A 26,999-nucleotide genomic window follows, 5' to 3' on the forward strand; every position below is an offset into this window, starting at 1 on the left:
ATTTGGTTAATGTCTGACACACATAGCACAGCCTCCCACCCTCCCACACCCAACACACCCCAGGGGTATTTGCCTTTCAAAAGACCAGAGCCAAAGTAATGAATCTCTAATGATAAAATTTCAGACACTGGACATCTAGGTCCTTGGGATAGCCTTGGAAGCCTCAGTGTCCCCAGGTCATTTCACCTCAGGGAAAAGCCTGCTTGGCTTATAGACCGCAAGTAGAATGTACATAGGGTTTTATGGTTTGCAAAGCATTTTACATTCCTAATCTTTATGTGATCCTCACACCAACCTTATGTTCATTATCTCAATCTACAGACATAGAAATTGGAGGATGACGGTGCTTAAGTGATTTGACAGAATAACACAGCTAACAAAAGTCTAAGGCAGGATTTGAACCCTTTCTGATTTGGGTACTCCTGATTCCATGTGCAACTACTGATCGTGCCACTTGGCTATGTTGTTGTTTGTCCTTCCTTCCCAAAGAGGGTCGTGATACTGGGGTGATGTCATGACTTGCACTGAATTGGATTTAGATGAGAGAAGGCTGTGTAAGGCCACCAACCTCATTCTCCTCTACACCCATCTTGGTCCAGTGGCAAGGTATGTATCAGGATGACTGGAGATGGCCCTGGATATTTAAGGCAATTGGGATTAAGTGACTTGCCCAGGGTCACACAGCTAGTAAGTGTCTGAGGTGAGATTTGAATTCAGATTCTCCTGACTTCAGGATCTGTGCTCTATCCACTGTGCCACCTACCTGTGCCAGGTGGCCAAGGCAGAAGTTTGATCTGATGATACAGCAGGTACCAGTGGGCTACAAGATTTAGAAAGGAGGGGCCTTTCTGGCTCCCATCCCTCTTTGAAATGTGTAATGTTTAAGAACATGGGAAATGGAGACCTGGAAAAGATTCAAAAGTCCCTATTGTGGGCGGGGTGGGTGGGGAGTCTGCTTCCTCTTCTTCTTTATTTCTCCCCCCTCCCCCCACAACTTTATCCACTAAAACTTTTATGATGTTTATAATTTTAGCTTTCTAAGATGCTGTCTGAACTTTAAAAAAAAATTATATGTCTTGCCATTGTTGCTGTTAACAGCAAGATCCACATGGACAAAAAAAAAATCTCAAGAGATTAAAAAAGAAAAGAAAAAGACATTTGAAAACAAGACTACTTCAAACTTCTTCAGTGACTATCTTTTTCCATTTTGCTTCAGACTCCCTAGAATCTCGTGTTTTCCTATTGTTTTGCCAATTCTACATTTGCCCTAGAAATGGAGAGAATACTCGGGGAGGGGAACTATATCTTAGATACCATAGATCTGAAAATCATAGTCATATTGAAGATAGATTTGCCAGCTCTCCCCCCAAAACCTAGTGTTTACAATTTTGTTTTAGTTTCAGCAGAGAGATTTTCTCCCCAAAGTCCAATTCTTCCCATCTAGACATAAATAGGTGGGAAGGTTGAAAGCAAGTGTGCATGTGTATGCATGTGCAGATTGGGAGGGTGAGGCTCTTTTCATGGGGTTATACTTTATCCTTTACACATTCCAAACTAATTTAACAACTGATTTCCTTGGGGAAAAGTTCATAGGGTCCCCAAGACTCAGGGCTTCAATTTCAATTAGTGTATCACCCACAGCCCAGAATTCCAAGGTCTGTGTTCATTTTGGGGGTAGGAAGTCCTTTCTACAAAGAAAAATCTCTTTGGTTCTTGTTTCTACTTAGGTTTTCCTTGGGATCATAAAATCTAGATTATTTTATTCCCAACCATAGATTCTCCTGAAAACTCCAGAATGTTTTCCAGTATAAGTCTGTAGAGATTCGTCTACTTAATCCTTGACTGAATTAGAATAATGATCAAACCAGGAGAAGGAAGGAGTCTGATTATTTCAGCAAATGCAAGTATCTTTTGATCTCACATTTACGTGTCCTGTCGAGTCTACCTTCAAAATATCTATCATACATGACCCCTTCTCTCTTCTGAAAGAGAAATACTGCCACCATTTAGGTGTGGGCCTTCATTGCTTTCTTTTTTTTTTTTCTTTTTCTTTTTTTGTGTGTGAGGCAATTGGGGTTAAGTGACTTGCCCAGGGTCACATAGCTAGTAAGTGTTAAGTGTCTGAGGTCGGATTTGAACTCAGGTCCTCCTGAATCCAGGGCCAGTGCTCTATCCACTATGCCACCTAGCTGCCCCACTTTCATTGCTTTATGCTTGGCCTACTGCAGTTGCCTTCTGGTTGGTCTCTGCCTCAAGTCTCTTCCCATTCCAGTCCATCTTCCACTCAGCTGCCTCTGACTATGTCACCCCCCCCCCCACTCAATTCATTAATCTCCAGTGTCTCCCTATTACCTCTGGGATAAAACTTAGGATCCTCTGTTTGGTTTTTAAAGTCCTTCACAATTTGGGCCCTTCCTACCTTTCAATTCCCCTTAACATCCTTGCTGTCGCTCACTCAACACGTTTCATCTCCAGACTCCAAGATTTTACATTGTCCTCATGCCTGGATTATTTTCCCTCTTTATCTCTTCAATTTAGATTACCTGGCTCCTTCAAGTCTTCAGCTCAAATACCACCTTCTGGATGGGGCCTTTCCTGGCCCCCTTCAATGTCAGCCCCTTCCCTTTAAGATTACTTGCAATTTACCTCATATTTATCTGTAATGCACATAGTCATTTCTGTACTTTCCCTTCCATCAGAATGTCTTTTTCATCTGGACAAAGGTCAGGTCAAGTTGATGGGGATTATATGGATTTAGGAAAATTATTCTCTAAGGTTTGCTGACATTTTAAGTCTGCTTAAAATGTTCTGAGGCTGCTACCTAAACTTGTAACCCTTGCTTAATTTTGACCACATAGTTTGGTCTTTTGATTGAGAATATTAAAATCTGAAACTCCAATGGACTTACAAAAAGATTTTCAAGGTCAAGGGGAAACTCTACCTGGCTTTTGGACCCCTTCTCTCTTCCAATAAGAAAATGATCATATGATGATTGTAATTAATAAAATTATTACTGTTAGGCTCATGCCTAAAATGGAATATGGAGCTTTTCTTTTACAATGTGTTCTACAGATGCAACCAAAAGGAAGTCCATGTATTATTGGTGCCATTACTATAGGTGACCAAAGATGGAAAAGTGTATATATGTCTATGTGACATGAATAATCAAATGGGATATTGTTTTCCTACCAGATGCATCTGAGATTTGGCAATCCCCTAAGACCTGTCAGAATTAAGGTTTATTCCCCATTTCTCGTAATTTCCATGGCAAATAATAATAGTAATAATAATAATAAAATAAAAACTGACAACTTAGTTGGGAATTTGGGGGTAAGGAAATCTCTAGGGGCTGTGAAGCCCTGCTGAGAGAACTGAAGGATGTTACACAAATAATGAAACATCGCTATTACCAATTGAAGGGAGAACATGTAGAAGAGAAAGAAGATCGCTGTGATCTAATACAAAATAGAAACCTGAGGTTCAAACTCGGTTATTTACTACCCAGGTGACCTTCAGAATGTTATTTAACCTCACTGAGACTCACTTTCCTCACCTGTGAAATGAAGGGAATCTCTAATGCTTCTCCAGGTCTAACTCTTATGACCCTGTGATACCTCACTGAACAAGACAGTGTCAGAGAACAGGATGTGTGTTATAGTGGCAAGACCACTGGGCACCAAAGTCAGAAAGACCTCATTCAAATCTCTTGCCTTTGCTTCTTACTACCTGTGTGACCCTTATCCTACCTGGATCTCAGTTTCCTCATCTATAAAATAAAATTGAGCTTTTTTAGGTGAGCTCTGAGGTCCCCATCTGGACCACAGAGTAAGACACACTAATTATGAGCTCTCCTCTAGGAATTAGAGAGGCAGCATGGTCCAGTGGAAAGATCGCTAGATTTGCAGTCAATTTTCCAATCTAAATGGGATATAGATGCAAATTCTAGTTTTGTCATTCATTACTTATATGACCTCAGGCAAGTGGCTTCACATTTCTCATCTGTCAAAAAAAGGCATTAGAGTAGTTGATTTCTAAATCAGATCCTATTATGCTCTGAAGTACATATAATGACAGTTTGGAAGACTATTTGCTTGGAGAAAGATAAGTGATGAGATACAGCTTGTAATCAAATTTGCAAATTTGAAGTTAGGATTGGGGTGGTGGTGCAGATAATGTGTCGGATAACAACACTTGGCATTGACAAAGACCTTGATAGCCTAGATGATGGAAAGAAATTAACGAGATAAAATCTGTGATATATAGAAAACTTTTAAAACATTTGTTAAAAATTGATGTCAAGGCTACAGGAGATTTTGTTGGAAAACAATTCATCTCAAAAGGACTTGAGGGCGTTAGAAAACTGCATAAGCAAGAAAGAACTGATAGTATCTGAAAACAGATGGAAACACATTTAAAAAAATTTTTTTTTTATTTCCTCTTTGATAATTCCTTAATCTGAAGTTTTGGTTTTTTTGACTGTTTTCTCTCACAACTAGCTAATATGGGAATTTTTCCATGACTACTCATGTATAATTTATTTTGAATTGATTGAGTTCTTGTGGGTGGGGGGTGGAAATGGAGGGGGGAAGAGAAGTTGGAACACAAAGTTTTTTTAAAAATTGATGTTAAAATTTTGTTTTTACATATATTTTGGAAAATAAAATTCTATTCAGAATATTAAAAAAAAAGATTAGTCTTGTCACACAAAAAAAGAAAACTGCATAACCAATATGAAATGATAGTGTCATATGATATCCCAATAAGTAAATATAATCCTGGGTTCCATAAATGGAATCATTATATTCAAAAGAGAGGAAGTGATGATCCCACTTTACTCTTTCTGGGTAAGACCATACCTGGTAGCTTTCTGGATGTGTTTTTCATTGTGATCCTTCTTACTCATTTTTGTTTAGGCAATTTGATTTTTCTTTCTCTTTTTTGAATAAAATGTATTTTTATTGTTTATAAATTATATTAGTTCTTTTTCTTTTTTTTTTTTTTAGTGACGCAATTGGGGTTAAGTGACTTGCCCAGGGTCACGCAGCTAGTAAGTGTTAAGTGTCTAAGGCCAGATTTGAACTCAGGTACTTCTGACACCAGGGCCGGTGCTCTATCCACTGCACCACCTAGCTGCCCCTATATTAGTTCTTAAAAAGCAAATAGCTTAACTGATTGATCTAATTATTATTTCATTCTTTCTTACTGATTTCTCTCTCTAATCTCTTCCTTTGTCTCTTCTAAATATATGTTTGGGAATATATATTTGCCTCTGAATATTGTTTTGCTGTAACCCATAAATTTGGATATACTATATTTAAATTGCCATTCTGTTTATGGTATTTTGATATTTGTTTACATGATTTAGTCTTTAACTTAGATTCAAGGTAATTTAAAATATGTTCTCGGTTCTACATATTTTGATCACATTTTCATGATAAGCATCTGATTTTATAGTATAATAATCTATAAAATTAGTGCTTAAAATTTGTAACTCTCAGAATTTAAATATAAATTCTCAGTGTTCTGATAAATGTATAATTTAAGAAAAACAAATGTGTATTTCTGTCCTTCATTCAGTTCTCTCCATGTATCTAGCACATTGTTTCTTTAACACTCTATTCATATCTATAACTTCTTTGTTTACTTTAAAATTTTGATTTTATCATATCCAGTAGTATATGTTGATATATTATATTATTATGTTTATTCTTCTTATTATAAAATGTTTATATAGTTATTTTTGCAAATCAGTTAATATTTTATTTAGAAATTTAGGGGGTAGGCAGCTAGGTGGCACAGTAGATAAAGCACCAGCCCTGGAGTCAGGAGTACCTGAGTTCAAATCTGGCTTCAGACATTTGACACTAGCTGTGTGACCCTTGGCAAGTCACTTAACCCCAATTTCCTCACCAAAAAAAAAAAAAGAATAGCTAGAAATTTAGGGGCCACCTAGGTGGCACAGTGGATAAAAGCTCTGGCCCTAGATTCAGGAGGACCTGAGTTCAAATCCAGCCTCAGACACTTGATACTTACTAGCTGCATGACCTTGGGCAAGTCATTTAACCCTCATTGCCTCACCAAAAAAAAAAAAAAAGCAAAAGAGAGAGAAATTTAACTGCTATGGTATTTCTCGCCTAACTGACAAAGATGGATATGTTTTTATTATTAATAGTTTTTATCAAAGGTTATTAACAATAACTTTTGAGAGTAATATAATTTCTTTGTCTATCTCTCAATATCTACTTTGAATTCAACTTGTTGGATATAACTCCAGTGATATCCAAATATGGCCTTAGACAAATATCACTGTTGTTCTACATTTTAGCTAGAATTTTGTTAGAATTAATACAATGAATTATAGTCCACACTGTTAGCCACAATCTCTCTCTATTTTTTATAATATACATGGTATTTTGTTATACTTAAATCTATAAAATGATGTTTTCATTTTTATGGGGGAATTTAATTCATTTGTATTCTGTTGTATTATTAACTTTTAAATCCTCTACCACTCTTTCTTAAAATGTTTTGTTAAAAAGATTTTTTAAAAATCTTTTTGTTTTTTTAAATTACTCCAATTTAGGGGCAGCTAGGTGACGCGGTGGATAGAGCACCAGCCCTGGATTCAGGAGTACCTGAGTTCAAATCCAGCCTCAGACACTTAACACTTAATAGCTGTGTGAACCTGGGCAAGTCACTTAACCCCAATTGCCTCACTAAAAAAAAAAAAAATTACCCCAATTTTAATTCTTTCCTGGAAACTGGAAAAAATCCTATATATACTGTCATGATTCTGTACCTAACCCAAGCTGAACTACTGTTATTTTAAAAATCCACCTTTATTGACTGTACACAATTATAAAGTATTTATTATTCAAAGTACTTAGCTCAGGGGGTCCCAAGTCTGTTATAAAAAACTCTCCTTTCTTTATCTCAGGCTTGTAAGTCATTTAAGAATCTTTTTCCTCCTGGTATTTCTCCAAACTAAATGTTCTTCTGAAGTTCAATCTTTTGTCTATGAACAATTAAAAAATTGTCTTGATTATCAAATGTCTATATTGTGTTTTTTTTTGAAGAATGTTTAATGGGGCAGCTAGGTGGCACAGTGGATAGAGCACCGGCCCTGGAGTCAGGAGGACCTGAGTTCAAATCTGGCCTCAGACACTTAACACTTAACTAGCTGTGTGACCCTAGGCAAGTCACTTAACCCCAATTGCCACACACACACACACACAAAACAAACAAACAAAAAAAGAATGTTTAATTATTGTGGGAAACTGTTCCTGGGATCTGGTCCTATAGTTTTACTCTGTACATGGGAGTGGGTGGGTGGCAGTGGCTTAGTTTTTTTCTGTTGTTTTCTTGTTCTAACAGAAAAATCTTAAAAGAGTTATAATTGCATTTTTCTGGTAACTGATTTTTTATAATAAATATTTTTATTTAAAGCTTTGATTTCCAAATTCTATCCCCTCCTTCCATCCATCCCTCCCTACTCCCTGAGACAGTAAGCAATCAGATATAGGTCATACATGTGCAATTATATGAGATAACTGATTTTAAGAATCACACTCAGAGTTTTTCTTTGACATTATAGCTTTGAATGTTAATGATGATATGCCTGGCTAAGTTGAATCTTTGTTTTTTCTATGTTTGTACTCCATGGATTTTTTTTTTTAATTTGTAATTGGTCCCATGTTCTCAAAACTCAGATTTTCTTCTTCAGTTTTTCAGAAGCCCAGTTATTTTCAGATATGCCTTCCTTTCCCCTTTTCTCTTGACCTATCATTTTCACTCCTCTTTCTAATATTTTTCCATAGAATTCATTTTTCTAGATCATTTTCTGCATCCAACCTGAGTTTCTGAACTCATACCACAAAAGTTTTTTTCTCCTCACTCCATGCATCAAGAAACCATCTTTACTGCAGGCACACCTGCTGCCCAGGCACATGATGAAATGTTTGGGGGCAGCTAGGTGGTGCAGTGGATAAAGAACGGGCCTTGGATTCAGGAGGACCTGAGTTCAAATCCAGACTCAGACACTTGACACTTAACTAGTTGTGTGACCTTGGGCAAGTCACCTAACCCCAACTGCCTCACCAAAAAAACCCAAAAACCAAACAAAAAAACTAAAGAATGATGAAATGTTTGGCTTTTTATCTGAGCAAGAATACAATTTGAACTTTTAACCTTTTACAACAAAAAAGCCAATTTTGCCTCCCTTCACGACTACTGTCTAAAGAATATGTCTCTCACTTTAGCCAACCACGAATAACAACCACATGATATTCCCAGCAGAATAATTTGACTTGAACAGAGAATGTGTGATGGAGAGTAATGGAAAACAACTAGAAAGATATGTAGGGGCTTATTCAGGTACCAGACCACACTAGCATTTCATATGGGTTATGCAGTGTTCTATCACCACTCATGATACCATATAAATGATATCAAGAACATTTCCCTGATCTATGAATTTAATAACTCTGTCAAAAATGGAAATGAATTTAGTCTGGCATGACCTATTTTTGATAAAGTCATTGCTTCTTTTTCTACTGTTTACTAACCATCTCTTTATTAATAGATTTGAGAATTTTGCTAGGAATCAAAATCAAGATCATTGGTCTCCACTTTGCAGACTTCATTTTCTTCCCTTTTTCAAAATTGGAACAAAAATTGGCTTACTCCTTCAGTAACTCTCTCATTCTTTATGAGCTTTCAAGCATCATTGATAATGGCTCATCAATAAACATTTATAGAATGCCTACTATGTCCCAGGTATTGTGGTAAAGAGTGTTCCCCCCCCCCCCACTGAACTGCGAGCAATCAAGTATTCCTTAAATGAATATAAAATGTTTTTACTGAGGAAATCAGCCTAAGGTGTTCCTCAAACCTAGACTTTAAGAGACTGAATAAAAGACAAGTGTGACTTGCTTTTTCTCTGCTTCAACAATAATCTTTCCTTCTATTGCATTCCTCTGGTCTTATTCTCAAGGGAGATAAAATGTGAAGGAAGGGCAATCAGGAGTTCTCTCATATGACCCAAAGTTCTCTGCTGACCTAGCCAAGTCAAAAATTCTTGGGAGCAGGAGGAGGGAGATGAGTTTTTCCATCTCTAAAACAGAAAGAATTCATCATACTTTAGTGGGATCTTTAAAAGATAAAAAGCCAAATAACTCTGAAGTGCTCTGCAAACAGTAATTATAATGTTTAGGAACTAGTGGTTTAATTTTGTATTGCTCTTGTGCTTATTGAGCAGAATTTAATTGTTTGCATATTCTGGTTAAATCAGGAAGAATCCCCTCCAAGAGGAAATGGATGAAGATATGGAAGAAAGTTGGAGAAATTAAAAAACAAAGGACAAACAAGAGCAATAATAAGATCAGTACCAGCTACTTTAATGTCACCAGGGAAATGCATTCAGGTATGCAGTTAGGAGGCATAGTCAATAACAATAATGAAAATGATCACTACAATAATAGCTAACATTACTTATATAGTGCCTAATGGCTTTTTTTTTTGAGAGGCAATTGGGGTTAAGTGACTTGCCCAGGGTCACACTGCTAGTAAGTGTTAAGTGTCTGAGGCTGGATTTGAACTCAGCACGTCCTGAATCCAGTGCCAGTGCTTTATCTACTGCACCACCTAGCTGCCCTCACCTAATGGCTTTTAAAATACCTTCTAAATATTATTTTATTCCCCTAACAACCCTGGGAAGTAGATGCTATTATAATTCCCATTTTACAGATGAGGGAACTATGACAGATATTCAGTGACTTGCTCAGGGTCACACAATGAGGTGGGATCTGAACTCAGGTCTTCCAGATTCCAGGTCTAACTTTGTAACTTTTCTGTCATTTAGCTTCCTTAGAGTTCATAGTGTACCTTAAAGTGCTATATAGATGCCAGCTACTGTCATTCTTATTTTAAGGAGCCTCTTAAGTATGACTCTATTCTGAGTTCACTGCCCAAAGGCAGGCTCTGAGGGAAGAAAAATAAATGTCACGCTTAAGCAAACAGAACTAATACAGGCTATTTACGGACTACCTTGTCTTTTGTAAACCTGAAAAAAACCTCAGTAGTTGCTTTTAACTTTCCATGATTTCTTGGATTTTCTGTATTCAGTTGTACAGTAGTGTGTGTGTGTGTGTGTGTGTGTGTGTGTGTGTGTCTTCAGGCATATGTAAAAATAGGCTTGGGGCTTATGGAAGAAGCATTTCAGCTGTCCAAGTATTTCAGACATTTCCAAGGTCATCTGACCACACATTCTTGATGCCCCTGGTAGATTGCAGGTCATTGGGCTCAGGCTGGCTGGCTGTGGGTGCAGTAATTCACCCCCTTAGGGCAAAACATGGATACATATCATATGTCACTGGGATTTTTGAGGGGAATCTCCAAAGGATGCTTTTCACCAGGGGAAATGTCTATTCAAGTCAGTGACAGGTCAACTCAAATCACTTCTAGAACATTTTTTTTCCTCCCTAAAGATACTTATTTAGCGGCAGCTGTGGCTTAATAGAGAGTTGGCCTTGACTACCAAAAGCTGGGTTCTAAACTCTGACTCTGACACATACTTGATGTGGTCAGGGACAAGTTGCTTCATCGATTACTCACCCAGGAAACTTTCTAAAACTATAAGGTGCTGACCTTCATGGATAGAGGGTTGCCTCCCTCAGAAGTTGCTCATTTGAAGGAAATCACAGGATAATCCAAGCTTTATGTCTCTCCTAAAGATACTGAACTGGGGCAGCTAGGTGGCACAGTGGATAAAGCACCAGCCCTGGATTCAGGAGGACCTGAGTTCAAATCCTGCCTCAGACAATTGATACTTACTAGCTGTGTGACCCTGGGCAAGTCACTTAATCCTCACTACCCCACAAAAAAAAAAAAAAAGATACTGAACCTCCTTTCTCTCTAAGCCAAGTAAAAACCACTGGAGTAATTTCTGTTATTCATTTACCAAGTCAAAAATACTAATTATGAAATAATTGATAAGAGCTAGGAAACTGATCATTGAACACACGCCAGAGCTTTGTCCTGGCCTAAAGATACTTCCTTTCAATTTGTTTTTCCAACTCAATGTCTAAGAGTATACATGAAAAGCGACCATTGAGACCTGGACTGTTCCTCAGAATCAGAACTGGTCATTTCATGGTGAGCATCCACGTCTTGGAAAACACATTTTCCTTTCTTAAACTGAAAAAGTGGACTGCTAGTTTCTTGGCTCTCACAGAGAAGACATAGCAAGATAAAGCGTTTAAGTGACTTCTTGATGTCTTGCATACTTCTGATCACTGCCCTCACAGCTTTATGGGAATAATTATATATTTAGAACTAGAAAGAACACTAATGGTTATCTAGTTCAATCTCTTAATTTTACAAATGAGGAAACTGAGGCACAGACATGTTCAGTGTATTATTTAGGGTCACACAAGGAAATAATTGGCAGAGTCCAGATTCAAATCCAGGGCCTCAGACTTAAAATTGAACTCTTATTCATTCAAATCCAATTTGATCATACTGTGAAGGGCAGCTAGGTAGTGCAGTGGTTAGAGCGCCAATCCTGGCATCAGGAAGACTCTTTTTCCTGAATTCGAATCCAGCCTCAGACACTTATAGCTGTATGACCCTGGGCAAGTCACTTAACTTTGTTTGCCTCAGTTTTATCATCTGTAAACCGAGCTGGAGAAGGAAATGGCAAACCCCTCCAGTATCCTTGCCAAGAAAATTCCAAATGGGGTCACAGAGAGTCAGACATGATTGAAGTGACCAAATGAGAACAACAACAAAGTATACTCTGTGCTAGGCTTTCCGCTAGGTGCTAGAAATACAGAAAATAAAATGAAAGGGGTGAAGGGAAAAAGAATGACCATTTATTAAGTACCCGGCACTGGGCTAAGTGCTTTGTGAATTTTTTCTCAATCTATTCTCATAGCACTCCTATGAGCTAGGTGCTATTATGACCCCTTTTTCACAGTTGAGGAAACTGTGACAGACAGGGACTTTCCTAAGTTCACACAGCTAGTAAGTATCTGAGCTAGGATTGGAACCCAGGTCTTCCTAACTCTAAGTTCAGTAGTCTATGCACTATTGGCGCCCTCTAGTAGCCTCAAAAGTCATTTCCTTTATTTTGTTTTTCAGTGGTTTTTGGTCATGTCCAACATTCCGTGACCCCTTTTGGGGATTTCTTGGCAAAGATACTGGAATGGTTTGTCATTTCCTTCTCCAGATCATTTTACAGATGATAAAACCAAGGGACACAGTTAAGTGACTTGCCCAGGGTCACACAGTTAGTAAGTGTCTGAGGTTAGATTTGAACTCAGGCTTGGCACTCTATCCACTGTGCTACCTAGCTGCCCCCATTGCCATCAAGGAGCTTACATTCTACAGGGTGGGGATCTGTGGGGGAATTTTAGTCTCCTCCCACTCTACCACACTCTATCCTCAGGACCCAAGGAGCTTTTGCCAAAGTGAAGTGTGGCCAGTGGAGCACCAAATAGGCTTCCGGAGGCCAGCCCTTTGGTAGAGACAACACTGCTCCATACTGTTCAACGAAACCCTCCCTCACAAAGTACCAGCTAAACCTGTTCTTAAAACATTTTCCAATATATAAAGGGAAAAACAAGACAGGCTTTCCAATGCAAGGGCTCTATGGACCTAGCAACCAGTCATCAGGAACAAAGCCAAGCTGCTTAAATTAAGAACAATAAGTGAACGAGCACTGTTGACTATTCCCGGCTCAACGTTTAGCCAAGTGTATCTGAGTGCCCTTTGAGGAGTTAAGCCGGTCTGAGCTATCGTGGCTCCAAGCAGCAGGTCTCCTTCCAAGCTAATGGAGATCTGCTGAATATACCATATGACAGTCAAAAAGATGCCCCTCTATTGCCATGGGAACGCTAGCTGAGTTTTGACCCACAAAGATAAACTTATTTAAGAACCAAGCAGATGGGACTGTAGGGGGTGAGGGTTTGAACAAGGTATAAATAAGCATTCAGGTCCTGAGGAGTAAACTAAATGGAAAAGCACTTATCAGACCACAAAGTGATATAACAATTACAATAAATTTATATGGCACTTTAAAAAGTGTGCAAAGAGTTATATACCCATTACCTTATTCAAGACGCAAAACAGTCCTAAGTGGTAGCACCTAGTAGGTCCTGCCTATGTGTATTCCCATTTTATAGATGAGAAAACTGAGGCTTGTTTAAGTGACTACTCATGGCCACACATTAATGTCAGAAGTAGGGTTTTAACACAGGGTCTCCTGACACAAATGCATCACTCAACTATGCTGTTCTGCTTCTCCATATGAGACTATGTGGGTGATGTCGTGATACCAAAAGCCTACTTCAAAAGGATGCCAGTATGTGGCATAGATGAAGAAACTTGGTTATGGTACTGCTCCTGACTTCTTCCATAACCACTAGGTTAATAGCCTTATAGTTCCTATAGTTGGGAGCTGTGGGATAATTTGTTACACAGACTCTTCTCCTTGTTGGCTCTCTAAATTGGAATTCTGGGAGTCCTGGAGAACTTGGATTAGGACTCAGCTATGGCCAATCCATGCAAATAGGGAAATATTGTTGCTGTTTGCTACTAATAGTAAGAGCCCTTCCCAGAACCTTGTTTAAAAACCAAGCTGTATTCATACGATCCAACTGTAGGGCTATCAGGGTCTAAGCTGACAGCTAGCAGAGGCTGCTCTTATAAGGGATTTAGGTTTTGACCACTTGGCAGTAACAACATTCTGAATGATGCTCCAGATGTCATTAGGAAGGGTTCTTGCCTCTTCAGCCAGAAGGTACTAGTATTTTAGAGTGTCAGCAAAGACAGTCACCACACAATTCCACACAAATAATCAGTATCTTGGGAATGGCATCTCTTCTCTTCAGTCAGTTAGCATATCCAAATAACTTCAATGTAGTTTGACAAACATTTATTAGGCACCAATTACGTGCCAAGCAATGACAATACGGAGAGAAAAATGAAACTGCCCCTGCCTTTAGGAAATTTTACTTGGGTGGTGGTCATTATGAAAAAAGAACATAATTCAAGTGACAACGCCAAGAAGTTGAGGGATTTAACTGCTGACCAGTATCTCTACTCGTCAGCAATTTGGTGTTTCCATCATTCCTATTTCTCCAATCTAATATTGCAAGAGAAGGATAATTTCCACATGAATCATTTAAAGAAAAACAATGCATGTTGTTCATTCACGCCTCCGGTGGTGAGTCTACTCAACAAAGAATGGTACTGAGAAAGCAGAGCATTTGTGTTAGACCTAACAAGATCTGAAAAGGGAGGAAATGAGGATTATGGGCTGTGTTCTTCCTGATAGTGGAGATTCATAAAAGTTTTTGCAACTTGGAACAATGAAGGAAAGGATTTGATCACTGAAGGAGAAGCTTAGGACTAAGGCTCAGAGAGAAAAGGTGGAGATAGTCGTTACATCCTGTTGTTCAAGAAAATGAATGAGCCAACAGCATTTTACTAGGTAAGGGCTTACACAATTCTCAGGTGTCAACACCTATGTTTAAAACCATAATAATAATATGAATGCAGAGCTTAGTCTGAGATTTCACTGGAATTCTCTTTCCCCATCCTATTCCAAAGGAGTTTATTGAACTCGTTAGTAAATCCAATTTCTCCCCTGAATTCTGGGAAGAGAAAGGGGCTACTAGCAAGTCAGCCATGGGCATCTGCTGAAGGGTGAGGGTAGTGGCTAACACCTCTTCTACCTAAACATCCTGGCTTGGGTTGGGGCTGGGTAGAGAGGGGAAAAGAAGGAGTGGGTGGCTAATGATCCTTTTCTTCTGGTACTTCTTGTTATGTTCAAACTTTCTCAAAAACTTCACCTGATCCACACTTGATTTCATTTTGCAAAAATAAAAAGTGAAGGGGAACAATGAGTCAAGATTGTAAGATCCCCACTACTAATTTGTCACATATATTATTTACATAAATTGATATGTATACATTATTTATAAAACAATTATTTACCTGTATGGAAAAAAGATAACTGCCTGTTTATAAAAAAAAGGAAGAGGAAGGATTTAAAATACTAAGTTACGCGTACTAGAATATATCTAGGTATATCTAAATGTAATAATGTAGAAAATATGCATTATATATGTCATATATGTATGTCTGTGTATATTATATCTATGTTTGAGATATGTATATAATTTAATTATATATCACAAATAAAAAACCACAAATATTAAAAAAGAAAGATCCCCACTGCTTCAACACTAACCCACCCTCTGGCTTTATTAACAGAGTTTTAATGTTATACATCTACCATGTCCACTGAGAACACACATTAAGTTAATTAACCAAAGATATTCAAGGTCAGCTTTCAATTATCCATGTGTATATCATTTGCCTGGTAGATTATCTATAATCCCCTTTTTTTGCACAGCTTGTCTTTTGGGGGGGGGGTGGAGCAATGAGGTTTAAGTGACTTGCCCAGGGTCACACAGCTAGTAAGTGTCAAGTGTCTGAGGCCGGATTTGAACTCAGGTCCTCCTGAATCCAGGGCCAGTGCTTTATCCACTGTGTCACCTAACTGTCCCCATAGCTTGTCTTTCTTTTGTCATCTAGACTACTTCTGAGTCAACTGGACCCTACGAAGAATGCATTTTCTGGAAGGCTAACTAATTATAATGGAAAGGACTTGGGGTCAGATAAGCTCCAAATTCAGATCAGACCTTTGACTGACTGCAGTACTGGGCAAATCATACTATACTATATAGATCTAGAACTGCAAGAGAATTTAGGCGCCCCACCTCCAACTATTTTACACATAAGGAAACTGAGGCAAAGATGCCAAGTGACTTCCTCAAGGTCACACAGTTCAAAAAGGACAGCATTGGGGCAGCTAGATGGCGCAGTGGATGGAGCGCCGGCCCTGGATTCAGGAATACCTGGGTTCGGATCTGGCCTCAGACACTTAACACTTACTGGCTGTGTGGCCCTGGGCAAGTCACTTAACGCCAATAGCCCCGCGCAAAAAAAAAAAAAAAAAAGGGTTCAAAAAGGGCAGCATTGGAATTCAGATTCCACAATTCCAAATTCAATGAAAAAGTTCAGGACTCCTTCCAGTGCACTATGCTACCTTTTCTGAACTTCAATTTCATCATCTCTAGAAAAGGTATTTAATGCATGCATTATCTTATAGGGTGTTATGAAGAAGATCTTGCTATATCCTAGATAAAATGTCCTTGCTATTATTCTAATATTACTCTGGGTAAAATATGATTGACAAGGTCAATCTTAAAAAAACAACAACAACAACAAAAACAAATATCCCTGTGGAGGTAAACTCCAAAACCAAATAAAATGTTAGTTTCTCTACTCTCAAGGACAACTGATTGTTTCATCCATGCCACTATTGTCCTCCATTACTGGGAATAAGCAAGAGTTCAATCTGTGGATGTTACACAGAAAGTTGCATATTTTTATGCCATTTTGAGAGGGAAACTGCTTGCCAGACTATGAGAGTTTCCCTGATGGCACACGGATCTGCACAGCCAAACCTCTCTTTCTGGTTCAGGTCTATATTATTTATTTTGTTGCTGTTGTTATCATCCTTCTCATTTTCCACAGAATCACATGACAATAGGAGTGATGCTATTTCCTGGATTGGAATACTGTGCTCAGAACAACCTCTGTCCTAGGTTTACTGTAAGAGCCTCCCTTTCTTTCCTCTCCCTCCGCATCTCATGTGCTGGTACTAGTTATCCCTGAAAATGATTAGACTTTTGCTTTTCTGTATTTAAAAACAACCCATGGTCCTGAAAAGTTGATTCAATAACTGATAAAATTACAGTAGTATATTCAAGCTTTAATAGCATAAAACTTAGACTTTAGGGGAATAATATACATATGAATATATGTATATATTTACATGTAACATGCATATAATATAGATGTAGATTATATAGACACACATGTAAATATGCACAGATATATTTGCATAAAGAACTGATACTTCTTTGGGAACTTGGGGTGACAGTGATATTTTGATTGTGAAGACTGACTTTCCCTTTAATGGAAAGCGACACTTCAAAAGGTAGCTATTGAAAACGTGTGCACACATGCACACAGAATATGGTACAACCTTTTTGAAAAAAGGACATCATTTTCAGATGCCAGCTCCCCACTTACATACTGAAATGGGGCATGACAAATGAATCCAATTCAATTCTCAAGACAAATGAGCCCCCTTCATGCAAAGACATGCTTGACATGCTTACTCTAATGGTTAAGTTAGTGATCTTCCAAATTTTCTCAATTATTTATACTCCAGACAGCTGCTGGAGCACTAGTAAAAATAGCAGCCAAGATTTTCAAAGCAAAAGGAGCAGCGATATGTCTATATATGGATTTTCCTATGAAAGAAATGGTCATCCTTTGGTCATCAAAAAAGAAAAAAAAAGAAAGAAAAGCTTCCAAACCTAAAACTGGCTTGATGAGAAAGAGATTTCATGGTGCAAGTGAAAAGACAGTGTCCTACAACTCTTACGTGGAAAACACTTCCATAAATAAAAACCACTTAACCGAAAAAGAAAAAGAAATTTATGGGTGGGAGTGGGGCAAAGGAGGGGTTATAATGAACTAAATCTGAAGAAACCATAAAAACCATAGACTTCATACCATGAGTCTAAAGATTGACTATCAAATAGATGCATTTTAGAATGAAATGCATTAAGTTGGATCACAGTGGACGGAAAGACAAAAACTGATTTCATTTGGAATGTTGGCAGCTAATTAACTCCAAGTATAAAGCCTCTCCTCCTTCAACGCACCATTTTCCTTTTTTTTTTTTTTTTTTGTGAATAGGCATTGCTATAGTCCTATAGTCTTAGGCTCCAATGAAAACACATTCTTTGAATATACAACTCCTAAACCATTTTGAAGATGAAAAATTAAGGGGTTAATGTTATCACAATAAATCCAATTCCCCACCCCCCAAACCCTAAAATGTCCAATGCTTTAATTTCAAAGATAAGCCTGTAGGGTTCATTAGGGGGAAAAAAATTGGCTGATTTAAAACATCAATACAAAAAAATGCAATGGGATATCTTCAAAATTCCATCAGAGGATACAGTGTACCACTTCTTAAAGCTTCCCTGGAAAATTTCTGTATTTTTGGCTTGTATTAATATTCCCTGTGCTACATTAAAGGAAACTATTTGGTGTCTTTCAGGAAAATCAAGATAATATATATCAGTCTTATATCTAACGGCCCCCACAAATATTTAGATCACTGTACCAATTCAGCATAGCAAGTCTCTAAAAACCAATAGGCTACTGGTTGTTTTAAGGACAAAGTTTATCCACAAAGGTTACAGAAGCAAAATAATGCTACTGAAGAAACTTGTCAGTTGATGCTGTATCTGCCCTTCCCCCAATATCCAAGCCTGTCCCCAGAAAAGAGGTGAAGTAGCTACATCTACTGATCACATGGGAATATTTTCAGAGCCATCTGTGTTATTTAGAAGTAGAAGAATACTAAACACATCAAGCCCCTCAGTTTTTGGACTACTTACCATTTGAGATCTATTCTTTGGACAGCCATTGATGTCTTCAATCTTTTCATTTGCTGAAAAATAAGGAGAAAAAAATCAAGTTCAACAACCTAAAGGGAAACTAACAGTAGAAAGCCTTAGGACAGATATTTCCAGGGCTCTTGTTGCTGGCTGCACCACCAGAGGCCTAAAAGTGAGGCTGTCCAAGGCAACCAAGCGTGTGAAACATTGAGACACACCGAGCAAGCTCAGGGATTTACTCATAGGCCATCCCTCCAGGGACAGCTGGAGCAAGGCCATACTCATTTAAAAAGGCGACAACTGCACGGACGACACTCCTTAAAATGATGGTGCCTCACTGAAACACTTGTCTGGGAACCTGGGAATGAAGATGCACAAGGGCACCCAGCCCCAGCGAGAACTGGCCCAAATGGCACAAAAGAGAAGGAGCTCTGACGAAACACAAGCCTGAACTCAGGGACTGCAAAACAGTCCAGGGCACACAAGATCCATACTCTTCTAGGGCCATTTGTCTACGAGCTCTAAGTACAGTCCTGAATGAGAAAGCTTTTGTTTTGACAACATATTCAAGAATAAAGGAGGAGGAAATTGAGGCCCTGGGATGTCCAATGACTTGCCCAACGATTAGCCCATGTCTAAAGGGAGGTGACCTTCTATCTATCAACAAGAAACTCCTTTTCAAATAAAAGGCTACCAAAAGGAATCTCCCCAAGATGAATTCATTTTGTCACATGAGGCAAAAGACATCCAAAAACACAAGAATAGCTAATAGGGTACAATGATAAATTTTTATTGGGGGCATTTTAACCCTTTAGAAAATTCTAGCGGCTAATTTTTTTTTCTGCCCACAATACCAAGAGAGCCCTAGATCCTGATCATACTAAAATCATTGCTTTGTACAAAAAAAAAAAAGAATGGAAAAATTCTAGCTACCACAGCATTGGACATATAGTAAATCCTTAATACTCTACCCCACCTCACTTCCACCTCATAGAAACCCTTACTTTCTTCAGGTAAGTTTCCACACCACTTCTCCATTGCTGCTACCCTTTCTCTCCAAATTACCTGCTGTATATGATTACATATGAACATGTGGTCTCCCCTATTACTAGAATGGATAAGCTCAAAAGCAAAAGGGATTTTTTTTATTTTTGTTTTTATATCCAGAGAACTTAGCAAATAGTGGATGCCTGATAAAAGTTTGTTGATTTATTAATTTAATTAATGAATATTCAATGAAGCCCAGATAATGACACTATTTCTTGAACCAGAATGTCCTGTTCCCCAAACATTCCAATTAAGGTTTTACCATTTTTGAGAAGGTTGCATATATTTTCACTGCAAATGTAGATTTTTAAAAAGGAAAAGCCATGTAAAAATCCATAATTATTGATGTGAACAACCAAGACAAAAAAGCAAACTTCACCGATAGTATAGGAACCTATGGCAGGAATGATGCAATGGCATTGGTCTTGCTCTCATAATTAACAATAAATTTGGTTTTCTAAATTCAAGGTTACTGGTGTATTTTCCAATAATCCATTTGTGATGTTCAAATTCAGAAGGTGTCCATTTCTGATAAATGGCTAGTTCAAAAACATTTTATGTTCATGGTTCTAGGCCTTCATTCTGGAAATGTTCTAAGTTCTTTAAATTCCATCTGGAGACACTAAGCACTAATAGGCAGTGAATATATCTTACCAAGCAGCCTAAATTTCTAGCATTTCTAATACCTACAACCCTAAGCATAAATACAGGCCCCTGGGGAAAATGAAACAGGGAGGGGAATGGAATGATGCCCTCCTTCCAGACTGTGAACATGGTTAGGGAGAAAATGGGGGGAAGGAAGGTAATTCACTGTAACTCTAGGTACAGTCATGGGGGTGCTGAGAGAAGAAGAGAATAGCCCATCCCTATTCCTTCCCTCTTGTCCCAAACTTGTGATGCCAATGATTTACTCCTAAATGACTATGAAGCTTCAAGTCAGAGTACTGAGATTTGTAGGGGTAGTCTTCTTCAGACTGGAGGGGAAAGGAAGCAGGACCCCTCTCGGGAGAAAGTGTGAGCCTTCAGTGCTGGCTCCTGGGTCAAAGCCCCAGTGCTCTCCTCCTAGTTTTGAATCTGAAAATAAACGCATCTTTTCTTCAACTAATGTAGAGCCTGACATTTTGATTTTAGTACAGTTTTATCACATTCAAAATTAGCCCATTAAGTAAACCTAGTTGTATAATTCTCATAAAATATGAAGATATAGAAAATAATAGTATTGGGAGACCCTCATCACAGTGACACACAGAGACTGTGAGCCTCATGGATTCTAATTTTATGACACTGAAACACTGATGTGATTATAATTGTCCAGAATGAGGGTATATTTTCAAATACTGGACTTGATCCTGCTGGTGAGAGAGAATGGAATAAATAACACTAGGGTTTTTTGTTTTGTTTTGTTTTTGTTTTTGTTTTTGTTTTTGTTTTTTTTGCAGGGCAATGAGGGTTAAGTGACTTGTCCAGGGTCACACAGCTAGTAAGTGTCAAGTGTCTGAGGCCGGATTTGAACTCAGATCCTCCTGAATCCAGGGCTGGTGCTTTATCCACTGCACCACCTAACTGCCCAATAATTCTTGTTTTAAGAAACAATTTCATTTCTTTAGACAAACATTTTTCAGTGGTCCAGGAGAATTACAGAATTTCAGAGATAAAAGGTGCTTTTGTTATCTTCTAGCCTAACCCCTAGTTGACCCACCCATCACATCACCTCCACAGCATCTTTCTCATTTGGATTTGAAGGCTTCCGGGGGTGGGGGTGGGGGGACCTGCTACCTCCCATAGGTCTGCTTTTGGGGAGCTCCAACTGTCAGGAAGTTATTCCTTCCTTCTAGCCAAAATATGCCTCTCGAAAATTTTCACTTACTGCTTCTAGTTCTGCGCTGTGGGCCAAACAAAACAACTTGAATCTCTCTTCCCTGACAGCTCTTTAAATACTAGAAGACAGCTATCATGTCCCCCCACCCCCACCTATCCCCCCTCTTCCCTCTCAGTCTTCTTGCTCTCTAAGCTAAACATCCTTAGTTCACTGAGCTTCTAGAATCTACTGAATGACCTGGAAGTCTAGGTAGGGTATTTGCCTAATCTGTTTTGGAGATCTAATACCTCCCTTTAGGCAGTTTAGGGAACTGAAGAACACAGGGTGGTGGGGACTGTGGGGAATGACCTGACCCCCATGTTCATTCACCCATAATAATAAGAAAAATACAGCCTTATACTTATTTGCATGGTGTTTTATGCTTTTCCCAGTGCTCATAGGTTCAGTTCCCAGCTCTGATTCTTAATATCTGTGTTACCTTAGACAAATCCCTTTATCTTCCCGTGCCTCGATTTCTCCAGCTGAGGAATGAAGGCATTGGATTACACAAACTCTGTGGTTCTTCTAGCTCTGAATCTGTATTTTATAATCCTCACTACACCACTCTGAATTGGTGTCCTCATGCATTATCATTCCCATTTTACAGATGAGGGTATTGAGGCAAGGAAAGGGTTGCTTTGTTTTGTTTTGCTTTGTTTTTAAGCTATGCCAAGGTTATATGACTAGGTAATTGTGGAACTTGGACTAAAACCTAGGTTTCCTGACTTTTCAGCTAATAGGATTTAACTGTAATACCTCAAGCTTCATGCAAGGAATGGTACCATGTACAACCATATGACTGATCCTAAGGGATAGCAATTGTTTTCTAGTTTGCATCCCAATCATGGGGGCTGTTGGGCAAGCTAAGAGTCACTTTATGGGAAGAGATGGAGTCTTTTCCTCTTGGCCCATTCACATGAGGTATAAATGAAACTTTTGGCCTCCAGATATCACCTGAGGGTTTCAAAGAAACATTTCTCTATCTGAATCATGGTTTCCATATTCATCTCAAGACTCTGTCTTTTCCAAGTACTTTTCCAAGTAGAACCAATCCAACCCATAAATGAAGGATATGCCCAATATTCAGTGGCCCCAACAATGTATATAGTGGGCTTTCGGCCTCTGAACCATTGCCAGCAGCTTTTTTGCATGTCATATCATTTCCCCCACCAGGGACAACAGTCTAATTTTTGCTCACTGGCTTCCTTTGTCTTCTAGTTTGCTCAAAGCCTTTTGGTATAGATGACCGGGCTGGCCCATCACTAAAAAAATGGCAAGAGATTGAGGACCAAAGATGACCAGTTTCAATGCATCCTCACCTTGGAGCACATGTAGGTCTGTTTTCCCTTATCTTTCCTCTTCTACCTTTACACCCATCCTGCTTTAAAACTAGACATCATCCTTTTTCCTAGCTGCACTTTGACTTGTAAACTCCAGTTGAAATTGGAAAGATTAGTTTATCACTATGCTGCTTGAGAGAAAGCATTCTAGACTATTCTATCAAAATTAACAAACATTGGAAAAATAGCAAGCCAAAGGAAAAACCAGCAAATATTTACCTCTTTCTCATCTCAACCCTTCCTTTTAAGCTGCTGTTACTGCAATAGTGATCTCATCAGAAAAATCTTATATTTTACCTTAGCATATAGCTGAATAAAATTACTCCAATATATGGGATTGAAACCTATCTTACCCTTGAGGATCTTGACACTGGACCCCTGATCCTCCCTTCTGTCTGTCTTTGAAAAGGGCAGAATAGTTTGGTGCCTGGTTCTGATGTCACACACAGAAAACAATACAAAACTGGGGACTTACCTACGACCTGGATGATCTCAGCCAATAAAACCCCATCAGTTACATCTTGCTGGAGATCCTTGATTAGGCGTTTATGACCTGATTTTGCTAGATAGTGATTGGCCCAGTCTGTGTAGATCTGAAAAAAAAAAGAAAGAAAGAAACACTTGGCTTTAGGTTCCCAATTAAACTCCTCAAGTGGATTTCACGACTTACCACATGGCAGTCCCAGGGCCCTAGGATTCAGTCTTGCTTCTGTCAGAGGCTAGTTAGCGCCATTAACATTCTGAGCATTGTACTCATGAAGCATTCAGTTCACTATAGTTTAGCTTTACCCTATTGAGAGATCTGACATCAGAGCTTGGGAAAACCAAAGACAGCTTCAAAACAAGTGAAGGCCTGAATGGAAACAGCAGACAGGGAACTAAAACAGTCAGCATCAGGGTTGGCTAGAGAAACCAAAGCCCTATTTTCACCCCAAGCATCTTTCTCCTTTATTGAGAAAACATTAAGGGAAAATTGCTGCCCCCAAAGGATGCCTTTTAATGGGCCATTTCAGGTTAATGAGTGAATTTAGGGAAACTTTCAGGCTTCTGTGTCCCTTTAAAGGAGCAAAATGTTAAAGCATCAACAACTTCAATTCCTTTTGTAGGAGCTGAATCACTTACAACCTGATGTTTACCAGAACAAACAAAAAATGAAATCAGTTTAATTTGAAAGTCAAACTTCATGCTAATTGCTAGGATTCTTAAGACAAAAGAGTCAGGGCAAACTCCACAGGCTACATTTGTATGACAAATAGCCCTGAAGAGAAAGGGGTGAGCTTGAGGCAGCTAGGTGGTTGGGTGGACAGAGCTCTGGAGTTTGAGTTCATAAGACCTGAGCTGGAATCCTACTGAGGACATTTACTAAGCGACCTCAGCAAGTTGTTTAATCTCTCTCATTTTCTACCACCTACCTCCCAGAGTTATAGTGACAGATGTAAAATGCTGTGCAAATGTTAAGGCACTAGTTATTGTTATTATTATTATTGTTGTTGTTGTTGTTGTTGTTATTGCTTTATTCTAAGATTATAAAAGTTGGTACCCATGGCAAATGAATTAGACCTATACCTTTTATACATGAAACTTGAGAAGTGGGAGAAAGTCATCAAAGGTTCCACAGACCGATTTTCAGCTTTTCGTTTCCTTAAGATTAAAAAGGCCTGGAGTCAGGAAGACTCATCTTTCTGAATTACAATCTCCCCTTGGATATTTACTAGCTGTGTGACCCTGGGCAAGTCACTTCACCCTGTTTGCCTTAATTTTCTCAACTGTAAAATGAGGGGGTTGAACTAGATGGTCTCTAAGGTCCTATGTAGCTCTAAATAAGGGGTTCGTAGCCTACAATCAATGAACTTATTTTTAAAATATTTTGATAACTATATTTCAACATAATAGGTTCCCCTTACAATGCGGTACAATTTATTTTATACATTTTAAAATGTCATTCCTAGAAGGGGTCAATAGGCTTCCAGACTGCCAAAGAAGGGTCCATGACACAAAATACATAAGAACCCTTACTCTATTTTTTTTTTTTTTTTGGTGAGGCAATTGGGGTTAAGTGACTTGCCTAGGGTCACACAGCTAGTAAGTGTTAAGCGTTTGAGGCCGGATTTGAACTCAGGTCCTCCTGACTCCAGGGCAGGTGCTCTATCCACTGCACCACCTAGCTGCCCCCTGAACCCTTAGTCTAAATGAATCATTATTGGTGCTTTAGTGGAGGTTATGATTCCCCCCACCCCAACTCTCAAAAGCAATGGAAACTCAATTCCAATCATGCGTGTATTAAATTTCCCTCTCTCAACTTAAGAATCAGAGAAGAATTAGGCAGACAGGCTACAACCATTTGACCATTCACTCAGGTCCCAGGGACCAATTCATTCTACTGTTCTTATGCTTAAGCAGAAGAAGAAGCCTACTGGTGGCTGACCAAACACCAAAGGTTCCAATATGCAGTAGGAGCAGCTTTTCCTTCTTGATTAGAAAGGCCAACAACAGGTAAAGTAAAAATAGATTTTTTTTTCCCCCTCCATGAAGAGAATTAGAAATTGGCCTGCAGAAGCACTGAACTCTGCAAGGTTCTGGAATACAACCCTGGTTATGGAAGCCAATTGATTAGAGGGCTACTCTTTTTTTTTTTTTTTTTGGTGGGTCAATGAGGTTTAAGTGACTTGCCCAGGGTCACACAGCTGGTCAGTGTCAAGTGTCTGAACCCAATTTGAACTCAGGTCCTCCTGTATCCAGGACCAGTGCTTTATCCACTGTGCCACCTAGCTGCCCTCTAGAGGGTTACTCTTGATTGAATAGTTTGGAGAGTTCTTTGTAGCTGGCAGCCTCTCTCTAGCCTTTTCCCTTTTCTTTGTAGTGCATATCCCTCAGAAATAAATTACTTTCTTTTTCAAAGGTTACTTAATGGGGCAGCTAGGTGGTGCAGTGGATAAAGTACTGGCCTTGGATTCAGGAGGACCTGAGTTCAAATCCAGCCTCAGACACTTGACACTTACTAGCTGTGTGACCCTGGGCAAGTCACTTAAACCTCATTGACCCACAAAAGAAAAAAAATCAGCATCAAATGTTACTTAATGGTAGAGTAGTAACAAGGAAAATTATCCACTACCAGAGTTTGCCCTGAACATTCCCAAGTGGAAAATAATTCTCTACCTTTCACATTCAACGTGATGGAGTACAGGACAGCTAGAGTGCTGGGCCTGGAGTCAGTAAGACTCCTCTTCCTGAGTAGAAATCTGGCCTCAGACATTTACCAGTTGTGTGACCCTGAACAAATCACTTCACCCTGGTTGCCTCAGTTTCCTTATCTGTGAAATGAGCTGGAGAAGGAAATGGCAAACCATTCTAGTATCTTTGTCAAGAAAAACCCAAGTGGAGTCACAGAGAGTCAGAGATGACTAAAAATGACTGAATGTTGGGGTACAACTACAATGATTTTGGTGAGTCCCTATTATGCATATACCGTGGAAGTCTTTAAAATGAAAACAAGTCCCCCCTCCCCCAAATCATGGAAATCAGTGTCAGCACATTGTACTCAAAGGCATTAATCAATCCACACACACGCATTTATTAAGCAGCTGGGCATATAGATTGTTGGACCTAGAATTAGAAATATTTGAATTCAATTCCTGCCTCAAACACTTATGTATATGACCCTGGAAAAGTCACTTAACTGCTCTCAGTCTCAATTTACACATCTGTAAAATGGGGATAATAATGGTGCCTATCTTCTAGAGTTGTAAGGATCAAATAAGATAAATATAAAACCCCTTTCAAAACTTAAAGAAATATATTAATGTCAACAACGATGATGATGCCGACGACAAAATGACAACAATTGCAGTGATGACTAAGACCAAGACCACAGGGACTAGGTACCAAAGTGCTGTCCTAGGTTCTGGGGAATACAAAGTTTTGCTTGCTTGCTGGATGTGATGTGAAACCTCAGATATATTTTTATCTGCCTTTCTCTTATTATACGTGATAAAGAACAATGTTTTATGATGGATTAGTTAATAATTTGCAACTTTTCCTTTGAGAACTATTTTTTGTATCCTTTGATGACTTATCTATTGGGGGATAGCTTTTGGTCTTAGAGATTTCTGTTAGCTGCTTGAACATGTTGGATATCACATACAGTCACTTTTAAGATACATTTTCTGCCAGTTTTATTAAGCCCCGACCCTTGCTCTAAGTCCT

At 38.8% G+C, this 26,999-nt stretch overlaps 1 protein-coding gene across 7 annotated transcripts in view; it reads right to left on the reverse strand.

Annotated features, from left to right (window-relative positions):
• Positions 1–26,999, reverse strand: part of NAV2 (neuron navigator 2) — a 452,110-nt gene that overhangs the window by 299,322 nt on the left and 125,789 nt on the right. For all 7 annotated transcript variants that reach the window (XM_043970118.1, XM_043970119.1, XM_043970117.1 and 4 more), the window contains exons 2-3: positions 23,272–23,389; positions 18,552–18,604 (exon numbers count right to left, since the gene is read on the reverse strand). In XM_043970118.1, the coding sequence (XP_043826053.1) occupies positions 18,552–18,604; positions 23,272–23,389 (171 nt within the window). The remainder of the gene's footprint in view (positions 1–18,551; positions 18,605–23,271; positions 23,390–26,999) is intronic.

Source organism: Dromiciops gliroides, chromosome 6 (genome assembly GCF_019393635.1).
Source record: "Dromiciops gliroides isolate mDroGli1 chromosome 6, mDroGli1.pri, whole genome shotgun sequence".
In the NCBI taxonomy this organism is placed as follows: Eukaryota; Metazoa; Chordata; class Mammalia; order Microbiotheria; family Microbiotheriidae; genus Dromiciops; species Dromiciops gliroides.